Below are 18325 nucleotides of genomic sequence, written 5' to 3' on the forward strand. Positions count from 1 at the left end.
GGGAGCCAACCACGTGACAAGAGGGTGGAAATTTTCAGGCCCACCCCCTCACACCGCTGGAGTGGAGAAAGGAGTGGGATATTGAGTTCAATCACTTAAGATTTAATCAATCATGCCTATGTAATGAAAGCTTTATAAAACCCCAAAAGGATGGGGCTCAAGAGAGCTCTTAGGTTGTTGAACCAGAACAAATCCATGTGCCAGATGGATGGTGCATCCCAAACTCTATGGAGACAGAAGCTCCTGGGGTGCCTGGGTGGCTTGGTCGGTTAAGCGTCTGACTTCAGCTCAGGTCATGATCTCACGGTCCGTGAGTTCGAGCCCTGCGTCAGGCTCTGTGCTGACAGCTCAGAGCCTGGAGCCTGTTTCAGATTCTGTGTCTCCCTCTCTCTCTGCCCCTCCCCTGTTCATGCTCTGTCTCTCTCTGTCTCAAAAATAAATAAACGTTAAAAAAAAAAAAAAAAAAAAAAAGAAGCTCCTATGTTTGGGACCCTTCTGGACCTCACCCTATGTAGCTCTTCATCTGGCTTTTCATCTGCATCCTTGACTATCCTGTTCAAAGATGCTGAAAGGGGTTCTGGTCATGAAAATGGATTGAAGGAGGCAGGGAAGAAATAACACATGAAGAATGAACAGATGCCAGAGAACCACAGAAGAATAAGAAACGGTAAAACCACAAGTTCTTTATGTAGCCATCTTTTGCTTTATTTTTTAGAGAAGCTTGGAAATATAGTGTTTTTGCTTATCCCCATTGATGATTAGTACTAGGTACATTTCTTCAAGTGGGTATCTTGTCCAGAGGCTATTTTAAAAGATTTTGATAAGCTGAAAAGCAAGTTTTCTGGAATAAAAATCACCACCAGACAACACTGCAGTAAAAAATTCATTTAACAAATACCGAGCCATCTACGTGCCAGCACTGTCCCAACACTGGGTACAGAGCAATGACAGGAGCCTGGTTTGCCCAGGATGGTTGGGTTTCCTGGGACACAGGACTTCAAATGTTAAAACTGGGAAATCGGTGACAAACAACAAACGCTAGTGGTAGCCAATCTCCCATAATGGTCCTCGGTCACCCCCTTCATGCCCCTATGTAGTCTCCTCCCACATTAAATAGGGCTGACCTTCATAAGTAATAACACACCGTGGAAATGACAGTGTGTGACTTCCAAGGCTAGGTCATAAAAGACACAGTGGCTTCCACTTTGCTCCTTCTGGAGAAGCCAACTGCCATGGTATGAGGACGATCAACTGGAAAAGGCCACTAGGTGAGGAACCAAAGCCTCTTGCTATCAGCATGTCAATGAGCCATCTTCAACAATGAGCCCGAAGCCTTCAACATTCACGTTTCCTAGACCCGCGCTGTTGCACACGAGGCCACAGTTAATTGAGCACATCAGAGAAGGCTGGCCCCTGCCATGTGCTGTTGTGTAATAATACACACCAAAGTCCCAAGATCTAGTACCAACAGACGAAATGTAAAATTTCTCATTAAATCCTTTGGGTTGAGTACAAGTCCAAATGACAAAATTGTGTATATGTTGCGTTAGATCTTACAACCCTTTCTTTTTGCATTTTAAAAACGTGGTTGCTATTGGACCACGATAACCTCGGCGGGTGGCTCCGATTACATTTCCAAGGCCTGCGGCTTGGCTGCGCTCCCAGCAGGCAAACTTTGCATTTCAAACGTTTCGCCTGCGCCCTCGGCTGGAAGGGGCCGCCTCGCAAAAGCCGAGGCTCTGGCCCGGCCTCTGGTTTTCCTGCGAATTCCCGCAGCCTCCGGCTCCAGTCTCCGGTTTCCCGGGACTCCGGCTGGTCCGGCGAGCGCTCGGGCGGCCCGCCCCTCCCGGAAGCTTTCTGAGCTGCCAGAGCGCAGCGCGCGGTTTTCAGAGAGGCCCCGCCCTTCGCGTGGCTACCGGACCGCCCCCCCCCCTCGCGTGCCTCCCCCTGCCGCGCAGCCGTCGCCCTCATCGCGTCACTTCACACCGCACAACCACCAGGGAAAGTCACCTGGGGTGCGCAGCGCCTTTTGATCAACACTCACCTCCGTGGACCCAACACTCACCTCTGGCTGGCCCAATCGACATCCACCTCAGGTCGGCCCAGTCAACACCCTCCTTCTCAGGCTGGCCCAATCAACATCCACCTCAGGCAGGCCCAGTCAACACCCCCCTCTGGCTGGCCCAATCAACATCCAGCTCCTGCCTCTCTGATCAACACCCACTTCAGAATAACGCAATCAGTACCCGCTTCAGGCCGACTGGGCGGGGCCTGGTTTGTCACAGGCCTTCCCTCGTCTTCCGGGACCCGCGGCGGGGGCGTAGCTACAGATCGAAAGGCGGGACTTCCTGCCCAGCGGAGCATAACTTCCCTAGTGTGCCGGAACTCCTCACAGATCGAGGCTGGAAGCCAGCGGGCGCTCTGGTTTCTTGTGAGCTCTGAGACGAGTAGAGGTTTGAGCGTCTGGTGGCGTTCAAGCTGTCGTCGCTAGACTTCTGCCTTGGTCGCCTCTAATCTCGGCCCTGGAGATGGCGACGTACACCTGCATTACCTGCCGGGTGGCGTTCGACGACGCGGAGGTGCAACGGGCCCACTACAAGACGGACTGGCACCGCTACAACCTGAAGCGCAAAGTGGCCGACATGGCCCCGGTCACCGCCGAGGGTTTCCAGGAGCGGGTGCGGGCGCAGCGGGCAGTGGCGGAGCAGGAGAGCAAGGGCACGGCCACCTACTGCACCGTCTGCAGTAAGAAGTTTGCGTCTTTCAACGCCTACGAGAACCACCTCAAGTCCCGGCGGCACGTGGAGCTGGAGAAGAAGGCCGTGCGGGCCGTGAACCGGAAAGTGGAGATGATGAACGAAAAGAACCTGGAGAAAGGCCTGGGCGTGGACAGCGTGGACAAGGATGCCATGAACGCGGCCATCCAGCAGGCCATCAAGGCTCAGCCGTCCATGTCTCCCAAGAAGGCCCCCGCAGCGCCGGAGGAGGAGCCCAGGAGTCCCGTGGAGGTGGCTGATGGAGGACGTGCGCCTCACGACCGGGACCCGGCCGAGAAACCTCCCCGGCTCCAGTGGTTTGAACAGCAGGCCAAGAAGTTGGCAAAGCAGCAGGAGGAGGAGAGTGAGGAGGAGGAGGACCTCGACGAAGAAGGTAGTGGCTCTGTTGCGGGGGCGGGGAGGAGGTGAAACTGACGAGTGAGGGTGGTTGAGATCCTTTCCCAAGTGACTTGTCGGAGCATCAGGCCCGCAGGGAATTTTGTCTGTTTCGTTAACTGTGGTAGATTCAGGGCCTGGAAGCTTATCGGGGGCGTTATTTAATAAATAGTTATTTAATAAATAGTAGAATGAATTGATGACTTCCGTTTTGAAGGAGAAGGCATCGAACACACGCATGGGGTGGGGGGGCGTGTTACCGCGCACACCAACTGCGGCAGGCTGTGTGATTCTGCTCGGTTTCTAGTTATGATGGCTTCGCACTTAATTCAGTTAAGACAGCAAAGTGAGGGGTTCAAAATGCGGGGGTTAACCTGAAATGTGGAGCTGGAGCCTCCTCCGCTTTACGAGCTGTTTATTCCTTCCTGCCCTCGTGGCACGTCCTGTTACTACTGATTGTGTACCTAGAGGCCTAGGAAGGAAGTACAAGGAGATTCCTGCATGCTGGAAAAGAAAGCTTAGGGAACGTTTTAGCGCCACAGATTTGTCCGTGTAACTTTAGCTAACGTCGAGATCGTGAAAGAGGGTTTGTCCTGCAAGTGGCATTCTCCAGGCCCAAACGGAAGGCTGCTCTGCCTCATGCTTGGGAGTCTTCGTGGTTTCTTCGCCGGCAGTTACCACCTTGTTAAACTAACTTTGTTTTTCAACTCTCTGCCTTGAAGATTGGGAAGATATCGATTCTGATGAGGAGTCGGAATGTGAGGATGCTGAACCAATGGACGGGGCGGAGGAGCCGGATGCGGAGGAGGGGGAGGCTGGGGGAGGCCCCCTCAGCGGTGCTATCCCCATAACGGACTGCTTATTTTGCCCCCATCATTCAAGCTCCCTCATGAAGAATGTGGCTCATATGACCAAAGTCCACAGCTTCTTTATTCCCGACATAGAATATCTTTCTGATCTTAAGGGACTGATTAAATACTTGGGTAAGTACGGTAGTTTTCCTTTTAATGAGCAAATGCCACGTTATTGGGGGTCAAGTTTTAGGAGAACATTTCGTTTTTTGTTTCTCATCGATGTTTGATTTAGTTATCTGCTTATTTTGTAAAGATCAAAAATTTGATGCATGTTTTTTGAATCGCGGAGATACGTTGTGAGCTCTGAGCTGGCCGCAGAAAGCTGCCCTTGTGTTTTGTCCTCCACTTATTTTTCCAGGAGAGAAAGTTGGCATTGGGAAGATTTGCTTGTGGTGCAATGAGAAAGGGAAATCCTTCTACTCCACGGAAGCTGTACAGGCACACATGAATGACAAAAGCCACTGTAAGCTCTTCACGGACGGTGATGCTGCTTTGGAATTTGCAGACTTCTATGATTTTAGGTAAGTCTGTCGTGTGCAATGTGAAGCCAGGTGGGGTCATCACACTTGAACCTCATTGATAGCGGTGTGCCTGTGCCTGATGCATGTGCCGTATATGCATTACGGCTCTTTTAACACTTCGTGTGGGGGACTGTTCCGTGTCATTTTGCCGATAAGAAACTAAGAGTTGAGCCCACACATCTAATAAAAGAGATCTGATAAAGAGAAGATCTCAGGTCCAAACTGAAGTTTGTCTGACTTGAGAATTTCTTTTTCTTTATCGGTGGTTTAAATGATTAGCAGGTCACTTTTGCCGGCCCCCTTGTGGACAGAGGGAGTGAAGTGAGATTTCATGTTTTGGTTTCCCTGAGAGTCCTTGAATCACAGGCCGTCTCCTAAGGGAATTGAGTTGGTTGCTGAACTAGGCCAGTCCCAGGCATTCGATGGTGAGATTATCCCATAGGTGGCTCACCCTTAACTAGAAAGTCGGATAATTCACGCATGATGCCAGGAATCTGTGGCAGGCACTTTTGAACAGCTGTAGTGTCATGATACTTAGGACCTAGCACAGGTGTGCTAAACAAGCAGATGTGTGTAATTACCGTGCCAGATATCCACCGTCTCCAGATACATGTGTTCAGAAAAGTCCTAGCCTTTTAAATTATCCTTTTGCATTTTCCTCCTGATTTCTCACTCTTGTCATCGAGGAGAAGTTTTTCATTCAGCCGTGTCGGTGGCTATGTAGTGGTATCCCACTGTGGTTTTAATTTTCGTTTCCCTGATGTTACCTAATGTAGTTGAAGACCTTTTTGTATTAATTGGTCACTTGGCTATCTCTTGTGAAGTGCCTGATCAAGTCTTTTGTCTGCTGCTTTATTGGGATTGGGTGATCTGTCTTATTACTAACATTTTAATGTGTAATTCTCCAATTTATTTTCTATGTGTATTTGAGAACATGTCTACGAACATAAAGAATCTTCTGGAATTGCACTGTCCAATAATGGTAATTACTAGGTGCATTCATAGGACTATTTAAGTTCATTAAAAACCAAGTTAAAAACGTAAAAATTCGGTTGTTTAGTCGCACTACATACATTTCAAAACTCAGTGCCTAAAAGCACATGTGACCAGTAGCTACTTTATTGGACACACAGGCACAGAAAGTTTCTGTGGTCACAGAATCTTTTCAGACGGCACTCTCCTAGAAGTTGTTTTAGAATGGCTAAATTCAGGAGAGCAGCATCTCTAGCACTACCTTCTCCTCCCTCCTACGGAGAAACAAATAGGTGAAAGAATTCAGTTGGAGGCCATTTGCTCAGTCATTTGTGTTTTTTTTTTTTTTTTATAAAGAAAATTTTATATTTGCAGCGAATTTGAGCAGAAGGTACAGAGATTTCCCATATAACCCTTGTCCCCCAACACATACATAGCCTCCCTCATTGTGGACATCCCACACTAGTGGTACATTCCTGAGTGATGACCTTACATTCGTATCTCATCATCGCCAAGTCCGTAGTTCACGCTAGGGTTCACTCTTGGTGTTGTACATCTTCTGTTTGGACAAATGTATAATGACCCGTATCTACCGTTATTGTATCATACAGAGTAGTTTCACTGCCCTGAAAATCCTGTGGATTCCGCCTGTTCTTCCCTCCTTGTCTCTTCAGACTGCCTTCTTTCACTTAGTAACGTGCATTTAAGTTTTCTCCATTTCTTTTCATGGCTTGATAGTTCATTTCTTTTTAGTACTGAGTACAGTTCTGTTTTCTGGATGTACCGCAAGTGTATTTATCCACCCAGCTACTGAAGGGCGCTTTTGTTGCTCCCACGTTGGGGCAATTATGAATAAAGCTTCTATAACCATCAGTGTGTAGGTTTTGTGTTGTTGACATGTTTTCAGCTCCTTTGGATAAATACGAAATAGCGCGATTGTGGATCCTGCGGGAAGAGTATTTTTGGCTTTGCAAGAAACCCCCAAGCTGTCTCGGAAAACGGCTGCACCATTTTGTGTTCCCGCGAGCGATGAGTGAGGATGCCCATTGCTTCACATTCTTGCCGGCATTTGATGTTGTCAGTGTTCTGGATTTTGGCTGTTTTAATAAGCGTGTGTAGTGTTATCTCTTTTTATTTTGCATTTCCCTCATGACATGATGTGGAGCACCTTTTTACATGCTTATTTGCAGCCTGTATATCTTAGTGAGGTGCCTGGTGAGGTCCCTGCCCCATTTTCAAGTCTGGTTTATATTCTTATCACTCAGTTTTAAGAGTTCTTTACATGTTTTGAATAACGGTCCTTTATCAGATGTGTCTTCTGCCAACATTTTCTCCCGGTCTGTGGCTTGTATTGTAATTCTCTTGACACTGTCTTTCCCAGAGAAGTTTTTCATTTTAGTGAAGTCCATCTTACCAATTATTCCTTTTGTGGATCGTGCCTTTCGTGATGCACATAAAAAGTCCTCACCGAACCCTAAGTCATCTAGATTGTCTCCCATGTTATATTGTAGTCATTCTTATAGTTTTGTGTTTTACGTTTAGGTCTGTGATCCATCTTGAGTTTATGGGTCACTTGCACACTCTGAATTACAGAGGATGCGACCAAGTTGGCTTTCCTCCTAAATGTTTCAGCTTGCTGTGCCTGCAGCGGTTGGTTCCCTGCGCTTAGGTAGCCAGTGGGTTTGCCGGTTTGCAAACACGATTTGTCTTTTAGTCAAATTTGAGGTATTAGTCTTTTTATTAATGCCATTATTAATGCCGCTGTTACAGGAGTAGCTACCCAGATTACACGGAAGGGGGGCAGCCTGATGGGACTGAGGACTTACCCTCCGAAAAGACATTAGAATATGATGATGAAACCATGGAGCTGATTCTGCCTTCTGGTAAGTATGTTTGGCAAAGATGGCATAACGCGGGTGAGATGATTAGAGAGGCATGTTCCCATCAGTTGTCTTCCGTACTGGGGGAAGTCGTTACAGTTTTATGTTCTCAGGTACATAGTAATGAAGGTCTCCACTTAGCTCTGTGTTGGCTGTTTTGTTTAAATTAGATCAGTTTTTTTGCTCACTTCTGTTATGATTTTGAATGCTTTCATCAGTCATCTCCTTTCAGATACATAGACGTTTTCTCTTTGGTTCTTTCCTGTTATTATTGCCTCATTTAGGTTTCTCTTGTTAATGTTGGCCGTACTCTTATTCTTTGAACTGATTCCTGTTTCCTCATGTTGCTCAGACTTCCAGGTAGTCTGGCACGGGTGTATCGGGCTGACAGCGCCTGGCCCAGTTGCCTGTTTATTTTCTAATTGTGGCAGGGAGGCTCGGAGTTTGAGTTCTGCCTTCTACTTTAGGGAACAGGATTTGACTGATATGGTGGGGATTTATCCCAGGTGGGGATTTATCCCAGGTATGAAAAGGTGGGGGGAGAAAAAGCCATGAACATGAGAAGCATCTGCTGTTGTTTACAATGTTATGATTAGCTGATAAGAACGGGAGAAGCTACAGAAGACCTGTGGGAAGGAAAGGGAATGGAACAGAAGAGCTGACAAGATCCTAATAATACGTGGTATTTACTGAGCACTTAGCATGGTAGGTGGATACGTTATTTTATCTTTAGGAGCCAGTGAGTTGGATTCTGTTATCCTTATTCGACCTGTGAGCCAGCCGAAGCTTAGATAGGTTGAGTAACTGACCCAAGATCATAGACCAGTCAGCGAAGCCTTCTCCACTCCCCCCACCCTGCCTTGAGAGATTTGCAGTGATGCTGCGTAAGAGCAGCTATCCTGCTCATGGACACGACTGGGGGGAAGAAGCCATCTTATGTTACTGCTTTTCACAAGGAGTATCACTGCTTAGGTACAGACAGCCCTCTTTAATTCAGAATAATAACGTTTTAAGGCTAAGGACAGCTTTAGAGTATGGCAGTAGAAGAAAAGGGCATGCGGAGCCTGTCTTGAAGATATAGGTCTCCTTACAGTGATAAGAAAGGTGTGGAATGCACAATGTCGTGGCCTGTGCAATAAACAGGAGCAAAACCAGCCTAGATATATCACAGAGAACCTCTTCTAGTCTTCCTCTGGTGAAAATGCCAGTACATTACATCAGAAATGAGCTTCCTAACTTCATTTCTAAGACTATGACCATCTTTTTTCGCTCCTTATCTCATTAGCATCCACTTCCTTGACTGTAGAGTGAGATTACAACACTCTTTGAGTGAGTTGAATAAGGTGATCCCTTGTCAAGCAATGTCTGGCACGTCACTATGAATGGTGGCTTCGGTTTGCATCAACTGTAGCCTGGTACCTACCAAAATATGCACAACAGTGAGCATAGCCTATTTAAGAAATAGAGTCTATTTGAGAGAAATTTTCATCTAAACCTAGAATTTTGAAACTTAACTAGGGATTCTTTTTTTATTTTTTAATCTAGAAAACACATTTTCCTAGGATGATTGCGTTTTCCAAGATTAACCAAAGCCAAAAATAGGCATCATCTTAGGATACTCTCTTTGGTCGTCTCCCACACTGGAGCGATTATGAAGTACAATTCCTAAACAACCCTTTCATATTTTTCTTCTTTGTTTCCTGTTTAACGTTTGTCTATGTCACCATTACCGCTTCCTAAATGGCCATCTGCAATCTGATTTCTGTTCAACCACTTAGCACATTCTTCTTAAGACAACCAGTCTGTTTTCTTTTTCCCTCTGGAATTCTTCCAGGGGGAGCCATTGTTTTTCAGGTAAGTTAGGTTCTCTAGCTGCTGCCCTCTCCCCCTGCTCTAGGTATCTATTCCTTTACCTACCCACTTGCAGTTTCCCTCCTCTGAGTCTTTGCATGGGTGATGCCTCTGACTTACTGCTACTTGTCCTTTAAGACTCGGGTCCACCCCTCCATAAGCCCTTTTGAACTCAGCTCCTGCCCTGAGTATGGAGAGTCTCCTCTGCTCCTGGGGCACTTGCCAATCTGTTGTAACATTTCTCTCACTGCTTTGTAAGTGCTGGCTTGCTTGCCTGCCTTCCCCCATTACTTTTGAAAAAAAGATTGCTTCTTCCATCTCACCACAGGGTCTCAGGCACACATGAGCCAGATGATGTTTGTTGACTCAGTGACTGAGAGGTTGGAGGCGACTTTAAAAGGAAAGCAAGGTTGATTCCCTTGGGCCTGCCATAGTGTAGGAGAAGCAGGGCAGAGGGAGCCGTTGTGGGCTAAGAGGGGGCCCCGGTGGCTTGGAATCATTGGTCTGCAGGACTGTGCAGCGGGTTGCTTTGTCTCTACATCATCGTGCAGTCCAAGGAGAAAGTGAGAGCGTAGGCACGGGAGGGACAGAGAGAGGGACAGAGGATCCTAAGCAGGCTCTGCTGACAGCAGAGAGCCCAACGCGGGGCTTGAACTCATGAACCACAAGATCATGACCTGAGCTGAAGTCAAGTCGGATGTTGAACTGACTGAGCCGCCCAGGTGTCTCAAAGAAGGAAGTGGCGTGAGATTAATTTGAAGGTCCAACTTCCCTGGTTTTTAGAGCCAGGGTTTCCTTGCTCAGTGCTACTGGTCTGCCTACTGAGTCACATTATTTTAAAGTACTGGATAATAAACCCCAGGACAACTTTTTTATATCACACTTGGAAGTAGTAAATTACAGTAACTGGTTTGGTGTTAGTGTGAAATACTGTACTTTTAGCCACACTGAGGAAAGACCTAACCCAACAGCCAGATAACCTTACCCCACAGGTTCTTAACCAGGCCGTACACATTTTTTTTCTGTGAGTATGTGTACTCTCCTGGGTAAAGGCTGTGCAGAGTCTTAGAGTCACCTGTGTGGCCATGAATGCCTTTTTAAATTGAACAGCTAAGTACAGTTTTTCAGGGTAAAGGCTGTAGTTTTTTATTCCTTTATTTCCTTCCTTCCTTCCTTCCTTCCTTCCTTCCTTCCTTCCTTCCTTCCTTCCATTCAAAAGCATGCGGGAGCAGACAGGAGAGGAAGAGGGAGAGAGAATCCCAAGCAGGCTCCACATGCAGTGCGGAGTCTGACATGGGGCACAATGCAGGGCTCGATCTCAAAGCTGTGAAATCAAAGTCAGACACTTAACCTATTGAGCCACCCAGGTGCCCGAAGGCTATAGTTTTTTGTTTGTTTTTTTTTTTAATTTTTTTTTCAACGTTTTTTATTTATTTTTGGGACAGAGAGAGACAGAGCATGAACGGGGGAGGGGCAGAGAGAGAGGGAGACGCAGAATCGGAAACAGGCTCCAGGCTCCGAGCCATCAGCCCAGAGCCCGACGTGGGGCTCGAACTCACGGACCGCGAGATCGTGACCTGGCTGAAGTCGGACGCTTAACCGACTGAGCCACCCAGGCGCCGCCCCATGGCTATAGTTTTTAAAAGCACTTGTGACCCGGAGAGGATTAAGAGCCACTAATAAAAATATCTAAATATATGTTACTCTGTACCTTCATGGATCTTCCTTAGTGGCTGATTGCTAAGACCTTATTATGGAATTTGCTTAAATAATAGCAAAACTTAGCTTTCTTAGTGAATCAGAAACTGCTAGTATTCTTCTGAAATTTCTTCCAGCTATACTGATATCTTGCTTTTCATGTCACCCATACTTCCATCATCTTAGATTAAAAATTAGTCCTCCTTCAGTTGATCCTCATTACAGTGAGACACGATGGTTTATATTCCATTGGTTTGCCCTCCTGTCTTAGTACTGGTTTGGGAGGTTTTGTAATGAGCCAAGGGAATGGGAGATCTCTGAATAAGCACTGTAAACATGTAGCAGTATTACAGCAGTATATTCAATCACCCGTTTATGTCTTTGAGCAAATTTAGCATTCAGAAACCTTTTCAGTTATGCTTGGTTACTTGACTGTTAGCGTAAGATGTTAGCATGAAGCTAAGTCGGGAAGGATTCTAGTGTGGAGAGCTTGGTGATACTTCATCAACCACACTCGGTAGAGTCTGCTTTGAACTGGTTTCAAAAGCAGTAGTGGTGATGTCTTCAATCTAGTTATTTCAGATCAAGGAGATGATCCCAGAGCCAGTGACAAAGAGCATCCGGTAGAGGGCACTGTGAGCATTTACTGCAAAGGCGGTGGTCTGGCTCTGTTCCTTGAGTTTGCTTTAGTGTTCTTCAGCTCCCGTGGAGTAAGTTGGCGTCAAAGACACATCCAGTTAGCTGCTGCGTAGCCAGATGAAACTGTTGGTGGATCCACGGGAATACATAATGAATCTTAGGAAAATTACCATTGGAGATATTTTCTTTTCCACTGTCTAATGTCTTCAGTTGTAGGATTGGACAGTTTTGTAAGTGGTTATTGCTACGATGAAAGGTAGATGGACAGATTGTGGCTTTACCATAACTAAGACGGAACCCATCTGTTATTTACTGGGCAGTCACACTGTGTTCTAAAAATAGTTTTCCTTGATAGGGCCTTCAAGTCGAGCTGCTCTTGGCACATTCTTGGGACTTCATGTCAGGTACTCACTGTCATTGACACAGGGCAGGGGTAGCTCTAATCTGTGTGTTTTCAGTTCCCCCGCTGGCTGTCAGAAACCTTGGTATTGAGTTATGAAACCTTTTCAAGGATGTTCTTCAATAATACATATTTGTCCAAATGCTGCTTATCACTATAAATACGTCAGTTGATTTTGTACTAATGACCGGCACTGTCGTGTGATGATTTTGAGCATTGCAGACCTGGAGCATCTGACCTGTTCTTATAAGTAGAAAATTATAGTAATAGGTTTTCCTGCCATAGCAGCCTTCGTTTAAGCTTGAGTCTTTATTCGTTGGCTGCGTCTTATTTCTTGTGGTTTAGGAGCTTTGTTAACTCTGAGGCCACCAGAAGAGCCAGGTTCAAGGAAACATGTGTTCATCCATACTGGTAACCAAAAACCAAACCATCTTTGAATTGAAAGGTTTCTTTGCATTTCTTTCTCTTACCACAGAAACAGTCATGACAGTAACTACTTTTCCGTATCTGTGTAGCAAGCAAACTGTTTTCCAGGTAGCTTGCCCTACGGGTAGGGACTTAGAATAACCGGACCGAATTTTTCATGTAAATGAACGATCTGGATCAATGTAAAACTTTCCTAGCAGCTGTACACGTGGTTCTCCCGAGCCATATTTCCTCTATTCATTTTCAGTGGAAATAGCTGTTTCATGCCTTGTGTATATGCTCTTGTCGAATTTCTAACATGTATACGTCTGTCTGGGAAGGCGCCTGATTAATATTCTTGTGAGGGAATTGTATTTAGTGTTGTATTTAGCAAGCTCTCAGGTAAGGCTGACACCACTGTCCCAGGATCACCTTTTGAGAGCCACTGCGCTGACGGAGCCTGGAGTTAGCCCTCACTGAAGCCTGTCCCCTTCCGTTTCACTTGCTGTGAGCCTAAGGGTCAGCACACTTTTCCTATAAAAGGCTCCATAGTCCATAGTCACTCACCTCTGAAAGCGTGATTGACTTGCATAGTTTTACCAGATCCTTCTGGATTAGCCCAACCTGGAGAGGGAATTCAGCTGACTCATCCTTTAAAATTGTAGCTCACCAGGTGAGTTCCATCATTTAGAAAATAACAGGGCAGGGTTTCTCAATGTAGTGACCTTTTAGGCCAAGTAAATCTTTGCTGTGGAGGACTGCCCTGTGCATTGTAGGATGTCCGCTAATATCCTTGACCTCTATCCAGTAGATGCTAGTAGTCCCCCTCCAGCTATAACAACCAAAAATGTCTCTAGTCACTGCCAAATGTCCCTGGAGGTAAAATCATCTTTGTTTGAGAACCACCACCGTGGAGAATTTAAGCAAAAGAAAGGTGGATTGATTCTTGTTCTAGACCTAGACCGTGGCTTTTAAACTTAAACATCATTATTGTGTGCTTTATCTTTATATTAAAAAACAAGTTAAAGTCCCTTACCTCTTTCTTAGGGCCCTATTAGCCATATCAGTGAGAGTTGGCATGTGAATTTCTGGAGAGGCATATCGTATATAAGTATATAAGTACAGGATGCTGAGATTTCACGTGACCGTGACTTGCCATTCTCTTTTTTAACAAAATCCCTCTACTTTTTTATTTTCTGTCTTTACTTCTTTTTAATATGCTACTTCATCTTTCTTTAGCAGATAGAGCACTTTTTCTTCTGGCTTCTCCGTTTTCCAGCTAGATACCCTTAGAAGTCTGATTTGGAAAGTCCTTGCTCTGTAGCGCTACCTTGAAAAACTAACTCAGCATTTCAATATTGTTTTTTTTGAAAAACAGGTGCCAGAGTGGGTCATCGCTCCTTGATGAGATACTACAAACAGCGATTCGGCTTGTCAAGAACCGTGGCTGTTGCTAAGAATCAGAAGGCCGTGGGCCGGATACTGCAGCAGTACAGAGCCCTGGGGTGGACCGGCAGCACAGGTGTGTTGATACGACCGTGGACCAGCCTGGGAACTCGGATCGCAAGAACGGGCTTGGGTGAAGGCCGTCCCATTTATGTTGTCCTTGTGGATCCTCTCTGGAGGAAACTTAACTTCTTGGCTCCGGGGGCTTCCATTATTACTTGATATGCTTATGGCAAGAAGCCCAAAGCTCCATTCGTTAAAAAGTTCATATTCCTGGCCCAGTGACTTTCCAAAACAGAATACAGATAATAGTTATAGACATGAGTACTTAGTAATGAGCAAAGATTGAAATTATCCTGGAGGTTATACAAAGGAATTAACTAGTATCCTTGAGGGCAAATTGCTTAAGCCATGGATTCAAACATGACTTACCTGATATACTTAGAGGTTCTTAAATGATGAGCAGGAGTAATTTAAGTAACTGAAGCCTCTATGGCCTCATTTATAAAACTGAGATGATCACAAGGGGACCCACCTGGTAGCGTTGTGTGGGTTGACTGTCATAACGCATGTATGATGTAGTACGTGGACGTCATAAAGGCTGGCAGTCACTCCTTTTTGTAGTTTTCCCATGGACAAGGTAACAGGAGCGGAATAAAGCAGGCCACCGGAATTGTTAAGCTTTGAAACCTCATCGGTATGAAATTCTGTAAATCTGTTCTGATGTGTCTGCTAACATGGAGTCCTGTCCTTAGATCTGCAGGGAGAACACGGGTCCACTAAAGGACTGTGGAGAGGACAAAGGAGAGCTCCCTTGGGAGGGCGTGGGAAGCCCTGGGCAGATAAAGTCCGTGTTAAATGCCACGGTGTTCATATACGCGTGGTTTCCTTCACGGTGGCTGCCTGTGAGCTGCGAGGCCGCTGAAATCCAGCAGACACTGACTGCATCTTATTTTTGTCAGGAACTATTGTCTGCCTCACTTTAGAGTCTCCGTCTTTCTCTAGCACCTTTGGTCAGCGGGATTTACCTGGGGCTTATAGATCCTTCCAGGTGACGAAAACTAGAGAGGCTTATTCCAGAGAAATGGGTACATGTACAGGTTGTTCTGTGCAGTTCTGGGTGTGCATAACCCCTCACGCCCGTTGCATGGCGACCTCAGGTTAGCAGCTCTTCTTTAAATATAAGAACCCAGTTTCACCCAAACTAGCCTTGAGCTTCTCTGTAAAGGTTGTTTTTTTTTTTTTTTTTTTTTAATGTTTATTTATTTTTGAGAGAGAGAGAGAGAGAGAGGAAGAGTGAGCACTAGCAGAGGAGGGGCAGAGAGAGAGGGAGACACAGAATCCGAAGCAGGCTCCAGGCTCGGAGCTGTCAGCACAGAGCCCGACGCGGGGCTCGAACTCAGGAACCATGAGATCTTGACCTGAGCCACGGTCGGATACTTAACCGACTGAGCCACCCAGGTGCCCCAAGATTGTCTTTTTTTCTGATCACAAATAACCAGCCTTTGCCACGTGTCCCCTTTCCAGCCACAGAAGCTGCTCTGATGCGTGAGCGAGACATGCAGTATGTCCAAAGGATGAAGTCAAAGTGGATGCTGAAGACAGGAATGAAGAACAATGCCACCAAGCAGATGCACTTCAGGCCCCAAGTGAGGTTCTGAGTGTCTGCCCAAGGACTGGGTGGTCTGTCCCTTGCACAGGTGTCCTTGCCCGAGGGCCAGGGGAACCGGATTGTGTGACAGCCCCTGTTTGCTGCTACTTCTCCCTGTACTTGATCCGTTCTGACCTGGTAATAAAAGTCAGAATCTCATTGGCGTTTAAATGTCATTTTTGGACAGGGTTCACAGGTTATGTTTTCACAAAGTGAGTGGTGTCTGTGCTGGGCTCTGGGACCCAAATTACTGGCTAGTAATTGTCTCACTGCCTCCGCTTTTACCTGACTCTGCCTGTTGGATTCACATGGGAAACTCGTGGGTGACTCGTCCGCTCCACACTTGGTTTAATTGGCTGCGGGGTAGCTTACCACGTCCTGGCACCGGGACTTCCGTAAGGGCTTGGAAGATCCTGGAGCATCTAAGTTGAATGTCACTGGTTTGAAAGTGTCGTGGCTCGTGGTGTGGAGGAGGTCGCTTTCATTGTGTCCAGACGAAGTTAGACAGCATGTCATTGGCTGGCTGTAAAGGTTCTTTCTTTCTAAGTGAGAAGACACAGAGAATGACGGAGCTGTGCACTCAGACTCCGTATCCAGGGCTGCCTTTATTTGAGTAGTTAGATGAGGAAGAAAGGAAATGTAAAATGTTTAGATCTTGTTTTAGAGACAAAAACTGACCTCGGGGTGTAATACGAAGAGAGTCTCCGTTCAGGCGGCTCAGGGGAAGGCAGTCGTATATCGGAAATGAAGTGAAACACGAAATTCAAACCCATCGAGCTACCTCGTAACCTGGGAAAAGCGACTTGGGTAAATCTGTAAAATGAGCTGTTTGTACGTCACAGGTTGTGGTGGGGGGCGGTGAATAAATCTGCCGAGTCCGTGTTCAAGTTCTCCCTCGGCAGGCCTGCTGCACTGAGGTAGGCCGACGATCTGCTGGAGCCGTAGTCTTCCTGTGGTGAGTTCAGGACGCCAGGAGAATGAGCTTGCCCACCATGTACTCACTGGGCCTCGTTTGCCAGATGCAGGCCTTTTTCTGTAAACTCTGGACGCAGAGCTGAATTCGTTCTACTTCCTCAGTACACAGGTTCACTGACAGTGGAGGACTCCCTGGTCTTTAATTTTGCTCCCTCATCCTGTTTTCTAACATTCTCACCCCGGTACCCACTCTCTTGTGTTTGACACATCTTGAAATCGGTATCCTAGGCAAGAGAAGTCGTGCTTCACGGGTGGTATGTCTTTAATTTCTCCTTGAGCGAATGCACATGCTCCTGGGCTGTAGCTTGTGTCAGTTTTGTTCCTCAGTCCACACTTTGTCACTCAGCATAAGCTGAGATCATTGCTGCCGACGCCCGCTGTCTGCAGCCCCATTGCCACACCAGCCCGGCACGGTCCGTGTACCTTCTTTGCATCCCTGCCCTTGAACATCGGGGTGTTTTCCCTGTGGGGAGCAAACAGGACAGTATGTTTGCTGACCCATAAAATACTGCCCCCATTTACCTATCTGCTTCCAGGCTTCAAGAGATCCCTTCTCAGCTCTGATTTGGGGTTTGTGGAGCAGCTCTCTCCCACTTCTATCTACATCAGAATTTTGTAAAACTCCCACTTCTGTCCACATCATAATTTTATAAAAGACAGTTTATTTGCCTTTGGGGGGGAGGGCAAAGAAAAAATTTAAACATCACCCATACATAGTCATAAAACCTTTTTTCTTGCGATGAGAACTTTTGAGATTACTTTCTTAGCAACTTTAAAATATGCAGTATAGTATTATTAGCTATATTCACCATGCTGCATATCACATCCTGTGAGTTACAACTGGAAGTTTATACCTTTGACCCCCTTCACCCATGCATTTCCTTTGACTAACTTCAGAATTCATCCAAATTAACCAAAAAGTAAATCTTTATTAAATTGTTTTTTTAATGTTTATTTACTTTTGAGAGAGAGAGAGAGAGAGAGAGAGAGACGGCGTGTGAGTGGGGGAGGAGCAGAGAGAGAAGGAGACAGAATCCGAAGCAGGCTCCAGGTTCTGAACTGTCAGCACAGAGCCCAACGCAGGGCTCGATTCCACAAACTGTGAGATCATGACCTAAGCTGAAATCGGCTGCATAACCGACTGAGCCGCCCAAGTGCCCCAAATCTTTATGAAATCCAAATTTGGATAGTTACTTCTCCTCAGTGCCCCTTATCCTTAAGTCTGTTGTCTAAAGGTAAAGTGGATACCAGGAAAATCACATTAAAGGCTCCTCATCAGTACCAAGGTAGCGCTGGCTGTGGTGGTTGGCTGACCATGACTTGTGTGGGCTCTCCTCCTGGGAGTTACCCCGTGGCCAGATGGCCTTGGCAAGTTGATTCGTCTGTCTTTAGCTTCAGACATCAAGGCTGGGATCAAAAGGGAGACAGCATAACCTTGTTCTTTCCTCATCTGTGTAACCAAAGCCCCTGGCGGCTTTGCTCATCGCACTGCCTATCTACAGACTAGCCACAGGCTCAGTATATTCTTTCTGTTTTGCAGAGTGTGAGTGTGTGTTTTATGGAGTATAAAATGCTTTCGCGCGCCATTTTGTTTCTTGGCTGTGAGGTGTAGGTAGTGTCGCTATTTTACAGATGAGAAAATAGATTCAGGGAAGTTCAGTCACTTGTTTAGGGAGACACCAAAGGAAACCAGAGATGGTGATTTCTGGTACAGCATTCTTAATGTTGCAACACTCGAACGGAATCTTCACAACGTCGTGTCTTAAGGAGCAGCCTCTGTCGGGCTATAAATGTTTACACAAGCCCATTAAATTTCCAGCCAGCCGTGAAAAGAACCTTGTTCTAAACCTAGAAATACATAGAATTTAATGTTACACATAG

General features: G+C 46.2%; 1 protein-coding gene across 1 annotated transcript; it reads left to right on the forward strand.

Annotated features, from left to right (window-relative positions):
* Positions 1 to 2386: 2386 nt before the first annotated feature.
* On the forward strand, positions 2387 to 15628 carry ZNF622 (zinc finger protein 622). Its single transcript, XM_030332294.1, has 6 exons — positions 2387 to 3150; positions 3875 to 4135; positions 4365 to 4527; positions 7270 to 7382; positions 13751 to 13894; positions 15346 to 15628. The coding sequence occupies exons 1-6, from the start codon at positions 2529 to 2531 to the stop codon at positions 15477 to 15479; spliced, it is 1437 nt and encodes a 478-aa protein (XP_030188154.1). The 5' UTR covers positions 2387 to 2528; the 3' UTR covers positions 15480 to 15628.
* Positions 15629 to 18325: the final 2697 nt, after the last annotated feature.

Source organism: Lynx canadensis, chromosome A1, assembly GCF_007474595.2.
Source record: "Lynx canadensis isolate LIC74 chromosome A1, mLynCan4.pri.v2, whole genome shotgun sequence".
Lineage (NCBI taxonomy): Eukaryota > Metazoa > Chordata > Mammalia > Carnivora > Felidae > Lynx > Lynx canadensis.

What these genes read in the sequence shown, in the direction of transcription:
- ZNF622 (XM_030332294.1), top strand. Translation starts at nt 2,529, where the DNA reads ATGGCGACGTACACCTGCATTACCTGCCGGGTGGCGTTCGACGACGCG. An exon ending in GGAGCTGATTCTGCCTTCTG is followed by an intron (nt 7,383 to 13,750) that starts GTAAGTATGTTT and finishes TTTGAAAAACAG; the next exon opens with GTGCCAGAGTGGGTCATCGC. An exon ending in GGGGTGGACCGGCAGCACAG is followed by an intron (nt 13,895 to 15,345) that starts GTGTGTTGATAC and finishes TCCCCTTTCCAG; the next exon opens with CCACAGAAGCTGCTCTGATG.